General features: G+C 44.3%; 1 protein-coding gene across 1 annotated transcript in view; it reads right to left on the reverse strand.

The window, feature by feature from the left end:
• Dcaf5 (DDB1 and CUL4 associated factor 5) overlaps positions 1 to 719 on the reverse strand; it is a gene marked incomplete at its 3' end in the record, with an annotated part of 97,409 nt that extends 96,690 nt beyond the window's left edge. Inside the window, exon 1 of the mRNA XM_031357729.1 lies at positions 104 to 719. Within this exon, the coding sequence (XP_031213589.1) occupies positions 104 to 317 (214 nt within the window). The remainder of the gene's footprint in view (positions 1 to 103) is intronic.
• Positions 720 to 9,736: the final 9,017 nt, after the last annotated feature.

Below are 9,736 nucleotides of genomic sequence, written 5' to 3' on the forward strand. Positions count from 1 at the left end.
GGGGTGGGGACACGGGGCAGCGGGAGGGTGGCGGGGAAAGGGCCAGGGGCAGCTGGAAGGGGAGCGGGAGGCGCGGGGAGGGGAAGGAAGGGGGTTGATTTACCTGAGACCAGCCACTGGCCTCCATTGTTGGAGAATTCAATGGCATTGACACAGCCGAAGTGGCCGAGAAGGTCCTTCTTGTAGAGGTTTCTGCAGCCCCGCAGGCGTCTCCTCTGAAAGTCCTGAGTGAGCAGGGGGTCCCCATGCAAGCCCCGCTGGGACAAGAAGCCCACCACTGACCTCATGCTGCCCCCCAGGCCAGCTCTCCTCTTCATGCTGGAACCGCCGCCGCCGCCGCCGCAGCTCGCGCCGCCGCCCCTCCCTCGGCCGCACGCCCGGCCGCCGCTCCCCTCCCTTCCCTCCCCGCGCGCGGCGAGCCGGAGGCTTCTTTAACCAGCCATGGCAGACGGAGCGAGGTGTGCAGACGGTCGGCGGCGTTCGCGGCTTCCTCACGGTCGCGTCCCTCCCTCCCTCCCCTTCCCCCCTAGGCTCCGCCTCTCCGCCTCCTCCAGCAGCTGATCCCCAGCCGCGGTCGCGCTTCCGCGGTGCGGGGCTCTTCCGCCGGCCGCCGGGCCGGAGAACGCGGGCGCCAGCTGCCCCTCCCCCGCGGACGGCTGCCCGGAGACGGCGGGCGGCGGCTCGCAGCGGCCGCTGCCCGCGCCGAACCACGGTTGGCTCAGGATGGCGGCCCCGGCGCACCGCGGCACGCCGCACTCTGTGAAGTTGGACACGCGTAACAATCAGAGTGGCAGCCGGCCTGCGGGCTCACCCTCCTTCCCTGGAGGGACAGCGGCTCGCCCAGCGCTGCTTGCTGCCTCCTGGGGCGCCTAGATCCCTGACCGAGTGAGGGAACCCACCATTGGACTGAACGTCTGGAAGGAGGTTGTCTGGGTTTTTGTCAGTACACCTGCCCCCTCCAAAAATGTATCACCACCCTTCTATTCTCCAGTTTTCTAATTGACCTTCACCCCTCAGCCTATCGGTTAAAAAAAAAAAGGCAGAATTGTTCAAGCTGATAGGACTCTTGGTATCAGGTATGGGGGTTTGGGGGAAGGTGAAAAGAGGAATGAGCTGATAGAGTAGCCCTGTAGTAGAGCGCATGCTTTTAGCATGCTTCAAGCTCTGGGTTCAACCTCAAGCACTAACAATCCCCACCCCCCACCCCCACTCCCAAAAGAAAGTGAAAAGAAAATTGCCAAAATCAAATTGAGAAAGTCCTCTGTCCATTGGTTCCAGATGCATTTGCAAGCCACGAGAAACATTCTGGGAACATAGCAGTATCTTATTTCATTGGTAGGGGTGAGGCCAAAGGTCTTGAGAATGGAGCTCCAAGGATGCACAGCTGTTAATGGCAGCCACAATATAGGCCCGAAGTACCTGCCTTTCAGTAGTGCAGGAGTCCCCAAGTTGACCTCAGTGAGGAAACTGGGTAAGTGCACTGGAATTTTACCAAATAAAGTTGAAAGTCCCCTTTTCAATGGAGTGCTTTTCCAAGAATCTACCCTCTGTCATTAATGGTAATTAACTAACCTGAAATAGGCAGGTGTCAGGTTTGCCCTTTCAACTTAACAGGAATTACATCCTCAGGACCAGAGATGGCTTGGGGGTGGCTACATACAACCACTGATGAAAGATGAACTAAAGAAATTCTTAAGATAAAGATGGGGATCGAGGAAGAGGTTCATCTGTCAAGCAAAATTATCTTTTTGCAAGTAGTTAATTCAAAAGTTCATATTACAACATTCTAAACTTACTAGAAGATCACCAAACCCAAAAGTGAGAATTCAAATGGAATGTAATCCCTTAAATATGAAAATAAGTAATAGATTTTAAAAAATTTATCCGGTGCATACTGTGGTTTGTGAATGTAATCCAAGTCCGCTGAGTGGTGGCGGCTTAAACCTTTAACCCAGCAAGCGGCAGGCAAGTCTCTGAGTCTACAGAGCAAGTTCCAGGATAGCCAGAACTACACAGAGAAACCCTGTCTCAAAAAAATAAACAAACAACACAGTAAGTTTTGTTCATTCATTGCAAGGTCTTTCCCATCTCAGTTCCTTTGCTTGACATGCTCAACTACACATTTAAAAAGCTCCCTTTGGCTCCTTTGTATTAAGAAGCCATTATTTATCCCTGCCTTATTTGCTTAAGGTAGAAGAGAGAGGCCTAGTAATGATGTGTCTGAAGTGGCCTTACTGTGTCAACATATGACACACTCTCTCTTCTCTCCTCTTAAGTATATACTTTAATCCACAATTTTAAATATGGCATTCCCCCCTCCCCAATCCCTGGAAAACCTCAGTCTAAAATTAGTTCAGGATCTGGTCACAAGCTAGCTCAATTCTAGGGCTTTGTGGGAAGTTCCCTAACTGTTCAGTGACCAACTAGAGCAAAGATGTAGGACCGCCTAGTCTTCATCCTACAGTTACTCTGGATAGATTTTATCATCTCATTTTAACAAATCTAGGGATTGAGCTTAGAGCCTGGGCATGCTAGGCAAGTACTCTACCACTGAACTATATCCTCAGTTTCTCTGGATTATCTGTATTTCTATAAATAGGGTTTCCAAAGAAAAATTAAAAAGCATTTATTCAGTATGAGTTTCAGATGAACGGTGAGTTGTGTTTTAGTATTAATATATCCATGAACTATCAGGCATACACTTTTAAAATAATTATTCATCTGTTCATCTGAAATTCAGACTCATTGAGTATCGTATAATTATTTGCCAAATTAACTTTTTTGAAACAGTTAACTTCAGGAGGTAAAGCACCACATTATTTACTTGTATTAAGAATGTGAGGGGGGAGGGAGAAATGGCGCAGTGGGTAAGAGCACTGACTGCTTTTCCAGAGGTTCTAAGTTCAATTTCTAGCAACCACGTGGTGGCTCACAACCATCTGTAGTGGGATTCGATGCCCTCTTCTAGTGTGTCTCCAGAGAAACAGTGTACTCACATATAAAATAACTAAATAAATCTTTTATTAAAAAAATGTAAGGGGGTGGAGAGATGTCTCCAAAGTTCAGAGCACTAATTGCTCTTGCAGAGGACCCACAACTTAATTCTCATCACCAACATGGCCACTAACAGCCCACTGTCGCTACAGTTCCAGGGTGCAATGCCCTCTGCTTACAAGTGCCTTTACTTGTTTGTTTGCTTTGTTTTGTTTTGTTTTTTCGAGACAGGGTTTCTCTGTGTAGCTTTTGGCTGTCCTGGAACTTCACCTGCCTCTGCCTCCCAAGTGCTGGGATTAAAGGCGTGCGCCACCACCGCCCTACTTGTTGAACTATCTCAGGAGCCCAGTTTCTGTTTTGTTTTTTATTCATTTATTTATTTTTAGCCAGGTGTGATGGTACATGTCTTTAATCCCAGTACTTTGGAGGCAGAGACAGACATATCTCAGAGTTTGAGGCCAGCCTGATCTACAAAGTGAATTCTAGGACAGACAGGACTACACAGAGAAACCCTGACAGACATCCCTTAGGGCCCACTTGTCAGTGTTTCCATAACTTCAAAGCCTTTGACATACTGATCTTCATAGAGGAACTGAGTAAGCCACCACACCCTGCTCTGGGGCTGAGGATCCAACTCAAGGCCTCCAGCATGCAGAGCTATACCCCAACACTAAATATAATCATTGAAAAATTACCATTATATAGGATCACGTAAGGCTATTAACAATATATATGTTGTTTAGAGTTTGGGGTATTCTTGAGACACTATGAAACCTAGGCTGACCTTGAAGTGTCAGAGATTACAGAGGTGATGTCGACCTGTCTGATGACATATTTGTCAAAAAGAAAAAATGACTTCAACTGTAATCCCAGCACTACAGAAGTGGAGACAGGAGGATTGAAAGAAATTCCGGACCAGTATATTCTATGTAGTCAGGACAACACAACAGTGTAGTCAGAATAACCCTTGCAGAATACATAAATAAATAAAACAGAAAACATACTATAATGGAAATACTTCTAAATATCATTTTTCAAAATATCCTTTGGAACAGCTTTTGAAAAGCAGTTGTTTTCTCACTTGTCAAAATGCCAACCCTACATTGGAACAGAATTTAAAAATATTGTTTCTTCGTATCTGCAAAGTAGTGTACAACTGACAGCTGCCTTATTATCACTGACAAAGTCAGCAGACTGTTAATGCTTAACTTTTTGTAAAAGCACGAGTTATTTATAGATTCTGACAACGATCTTAATGCTGGACGAGAAACACCTATCATAGTCGTGGATAAACTCACCCCTTCATAATCAACTGTATCTCACTGTAGACAGCTGTATTGCAGCGGTTCTCAACCTTCCTAATGCTGCAACCCTCAAATGCAGCTCCTCATGTTGTGCTGACCTCCGACCATAAAATGATTTCATTGCTACTTCATAACCTCATAATAACATTACGAACCAATCATACTGCAAATATCTGATACAAGGGGTATTCGATATGTGAACCACAAAGGGGTCGAGACCCACATGTTGAGAGCTGCTACTGTTATAGAGATCTTGCTTTGAGGGGCTAGAGAGATGGCTCAGAGGTCAAGAGTACACATTGTTCTTGCAGAGCAATGCAATATTTGGAATGGCTCTCAACCCCCAGATGACCCAGTGCCCTCTTCTGGACTCTGAAGGCACTGCAATAATGTGCACATACCTAAATACACATATAGTTAAAAGTAAAATCTTAGGAAAATCCTACTATGTAAGATATAAGTGTCTATAAAAATTAGCATCATTTCTTGCTTCCCCCACCAAAAAAAAATTACTTGGGAAGCACTAGCTCCCATCTGAACTATAAAACCCTTAGGTCTTTTGAGAGTCCAAAATGGCTCAGAACCATCCAGTCAAAACAGAGAGGAAAACATTTACATAGTAAATAGCAAAACTAAATTTATTTTGTCTTTTTTTTTTTATTTAAAAACTGTATGGGGGGGGTGGGACACAACTTTAATCCCAGCACTCAGGAGCCAGTGACAGGTGAAGCTCTGTCAGGCAGGCCAGTCTGGTCCGCAGGGCAAGTTCAAGGACAGCCAGGGCTACATATAGATGGGGAGAGAGAAATGTCTTCCACGTTTGAATGACTCATACACTCTGTAGATACGCTGTTCCTACACTACTGTTAGCGTATTAGAGGATGAGGTGACTCAGGCTTCTTCTATGTTACAGAGGAATGTGAGACACACACACAACCAAGGAGTTAAAGTCAGAAAAGTCAAACTGGAACTTTCCAATATGGCTCCATCACTCATCGGCTGTGTAGTAGTATGAAAATTAGGTAACCATTGAGCTGACATATTTTAAAGGTGAATGCTATTTATTGTGAAGTGGAGGTAAAAACTTCTTGTTACTGAATTAACAAGAGACAAACAAGTTTTAGATGAGTATGATAGTAAACACTTGAAACTTCAGAATTCAGGGAGTATCACCATAAGGATTAGGAGTTCAAAACCAGCCTCAGTCACAACGTGAGTTGAAGCCTACTTGACCTACCTAAGACCCTCAAAAAGTCTTTTTAAAAAAATCAAAACTAAGGAAAGAAAACCTTGTAGCAGAGTTTGGTGGCACACAACTGTAAGCCCAACATTCAGAAGACTGGAGACATGAGGATGGCAAGTTGGAAACCAGCCTGAGCTATTATAATGAGACATCATATAAAACCAAAACAATACAAGAAAAAAGGTTTGTTAATCTATGATAATATCACTAAAGCTTCTTAGATGGAGCTAGAGCACACTTCCAAGCCCTGGTCCTCAGGCTTGACCTCTCTGCCATTTCTCAGGGATCAGGGATCTGCCTGAATTTCTGCCCCACTCACTGCAAAACTCCTCTCATCCAAACACCGCCTCATCAAAGAACCGTCTCCATTTGATTTCCTCCTTGGCCTGTTCCATTCCTAACCTGCCCCTGCTTTCTCCACTATGCTAATACATTTGTAATGTTACTGGTCCTCCTCCCAAAGTTAATAAGTATGTTCAAATCCCAATAAAAAATATTTATCATACTCTAATCCCAGCACTAGGAAGGCAGAGACAGGTGGATCTCTGTGAGTTTCAGGCCAGCCAAGCACTATACAGTGAGACTTTGTCTCAAAAAGGGGCCAGGAGGTAGTGGCTGAAGAGCAGTTAAAAGCACTGATTGCTCTTTGAGATGACCAAGGTTCCATTCCCTGTATCCACATGGTGGCTCACAACTATATGTAACTCCAGGCTTAGGAGATCTGAGAGCGACCTTTTCTGGCTTCCATGGTCTCATGATATCAGGCATGCATCTGGTGCACAGACACATATGCAAATAAAACACTCATACACGTAAACTTTTTTTAAAAAAACTAAGGATATGTTTGTGTGTGTTAGTGCTATTTTAGTAAATGTTGAAGTTTCTCTCTTAACCCAGCTAGCTCCCAAATAATTGAGACTGGACTATTATAGTTATTTACAACTTTAAGGGCACAGTAACTGAGCAATATTACTCTATTTTAATCCTCTAAGCTAATCAGGCTACCTCCCAGCCAAAATCCCCATGATACATTTTTATTTGTTTTTTTGCTTTGTTTTGTTTTTTCGAGACATGGTTTCTCTGTGTAGCCCTGGCTGTCCTGGAACTCACTCTGTAGACCAGGCTTGCCTTTTAACTCAGAAATTCACCTGCCTCTGCCTCCCAAGTGCTGGGATTAAAGGCGTGTGCCACCGCTGCCAGGCAATACTTACATTTTATGGCTTTCTCTGCTCCAGGAGTTTTTCTATGATCTTTCCAGGACTCTCTCTCTATGGAGAATCCCCTTGGCTCTCTCTTCTTTCTCCTCCCCTGGCTGGGAGGAAGTCCTGCTCTATTCTCTTTTCTGCTCAGTTACTGACTGATCAGTTAGCTTTGTTGACCAATGAGGCAACAATAATTGGGGAGCAATGTTTGCACAATATTGAGACAGACAGGAGATAGTCTCAGAATAAGGATTGTAACCAGATAGCTATATCAGACAACTCTGGGTTAATTGAGAGACTCAGCTTCATTGAATGATGTGGAAGAACCATGGAGAATGATCCTGACATCAGTTTCAGACCTCCACAGGGATGCACACCCCTATGTAATACACCCACACATGTAAACACTTATTGGGGATTGGTTCTGATGCTTTGAATTAATCTGGTCTACTAAATTGTGAATCTCTATGTCCAAACACTGAAGGTACTTGTACCCAATTGGTTTTTGATTGATCAATAAAGAGCCAACAGCCAATGGCTGGGCAGGTAGACTGAGGCAGGACCTTTAGATTTGTGAGGCTAGGAACTGGTAGAAGAGAAGACAGAATTGCCATGATTCGGAGGGAGATGGATCAGAGCAAGAAGGATCAGAGTTAGAGCTGCAGAAGGAAAATCATCCAAAATGTAGGTGAAAAGGAATGCAGCCCCCGAAAGGGCTGCCCAGAAGTGTCTTAGGTGCCACCCAGAAGGAGCCAGGGCAACAAAGATAAAAAGTGGAATTGGAGGGTATTAAGCCAGGATTACAGGAGGGAAATGTGTGCTAGCCATGGGGAGGATTAGAACTGCCCAGCCTTTGAGTGAGTCAAGGCATATTAAAATTAACTGGTGTGTGTGTGTGTGTGTGTGTGTGTGTGTGTGTGTGTTTCATTCATGAATCCAGATTGCTTCTGGGTGGGTGCACATGTGCCACCTGCTGGGAGCCAAAGTGGTATAGCTAAATTTGATGCTACACACACTTGCAAACCCATCCATAGACATATCAGTCACACACACACACACACACACATACACACAGGAAAAAAATAGAGGAATCAGAAGAGAATTTTTCCCCTTGACACATACAAGTTAGGAGTCAAACCAAGATGGCTCACCACATGGAGGCACTATGGCTCACGTGACTGTGATTCTATTTGAGGGACTGAAATCATGAAAGGGGAGAACTGATTCCTGTGATTTATCCTCTGACCTCCCCTACATGGTGTGGCACTCATAGCCACCCCCAGGTACACATAAACAAGTTTAAAAGAAGGAAGCTGCATAGCTGTTCCTATGCTAGTTGCTGGAGGAGGTCATAAGGCTGTTGCATTTATAGCTCTTTTCCATTTTAGCTGTCATTTCTTTTGCCCTTCTTTAGAAACCCCTTTCTTGGCTGGGCATGGTGGCACATGCCTTTAATCCCAGCACTTGGGAGGCAGAGGCAGGAGGATTTCTGAGTTTGAGGCCAGCCTGGTCTACAGAGTGAGTTCCAGGACAGCCAGGGCTACACAGAGAAACCCTGTTTCAGGAAAAAAAAAAAGAAAGAAGAGAAGAAAAAAGAAAAGAAAAGAAACCCTGTCTTGAAAAACAAACAAACAAACAAAAAGAAACCCCTTTCTCCAGTCTAGGCTCTTTAGCTACTTGATGAACCACATCTTCATTCCTGAATGACCTAATCCATTTCAACAAACCTTACTTTTCTCCTTGCTTCCGTCCTCCATTAGTTTCTCCTGCTAATCATGGAAAAATGGCTTTGTTACTCTTCTCTCCCTTTACATTGCCTTAAAAATGTTTTTTTACACAATATATTTTATACAGGCCAGGCAGTGGTGCCACACACCTTTAATCCCAGCATTTCTGAGTCAAAGGCAGGCAGATTTCTGAGTTTGAAGCCAGCCTGCTCTACAGAGTAAGTTCTAGTACAGCCATGGCTACACAGAGAAACCTTGTCTCAATCAATCAATCAATCAATCAATCAATCCATCATTCAATCCTTCAATCAATCTAAAACAACACCAGTATATTTTACTCATATGAAACCCTGTCTCATTAAATAAATAAATAAATAAATAAATAAATAAATAAATCCAAAACAAAACCAGTATATTTTGCTCATATTCTTTTCCCTCTCCCAAGAGAAAGTGAAAAGATTGTTAAGAGCCAGGGGTGGGGGGACATCTCCAAGCAATACACCACAGGAGTATGTACACACCACATAGACTATGATGACATACACAAGGCCAGAGAATCCCTTTGATTCCAGAGAAATTTGGGTACAACAGAAATCCAGAGGCCAGAGAGATGGCCTAGCCATTAAAAACCCCTGATGTTCTTCCGGAGACCCCAGTGTTGGGGTGATCTTTTTTTGTGCACTGTGTAAAGATTGTCTTTGTAGTATTCAAGTGCTGATTTCCATGCAGAGAATTGAGTGAAGGCTGGACTTGGATATTGTTAAGCATCACCTGTCTTAGTGTTTTGTAAAGACTCCCTCAAACACTTTCTGGTTAGTTTCATAAAGAGCTGAATGGCTTATAGCAAAACAGGAGAGATACTTGGGGCTTCTGGGAGAGTCAGGAACTCTGGGAAAGAGTCTGAGGTGGGAGATCCATCAGGAGACACGGAGAAGAGACTTGTCAGCAGGATGTGGAGCGAGGCAGATGCATGAAACTGAAGAGCAGTCACAAGCCCCATGACAAAATACAGGTTAATATAATGGGTTAATGTAAGTTATAAGAGCTTGGGAACAAGAGTAAATTAAGGTCCAAAGCTTTCATAAGAAATACTAAAGGGGGCTGGTGAGATGGCTCAGTGGGGAAGAGCACCGACTGCTCTTCAGAAGGTCATGAGTTCAAATCCCAGCAACCACATGGTGGCTCACAACCACCCGTGATGAGATCTGACGCCCTCTTCTGGTGTGTCTGAAGACAGCTACAGTGTACTTAACATATAATAAATAA

This window comes from Mastomys coucha, unplaced genomic scaffold (genome assembly GCF_008632895.1).
Source record: "Mastomys coucha isolate ucsf_1 unplaced genomic scaffold, UCSF_Mcou_1 pScaffold6, whole genome shotgun sequence".
NCBI classification, from domain to species: Eukaryota; Metazoa; Chordata; class Mammalia; order Rodentia; family Muridae; genus Mastomys; species Mastomys coucha.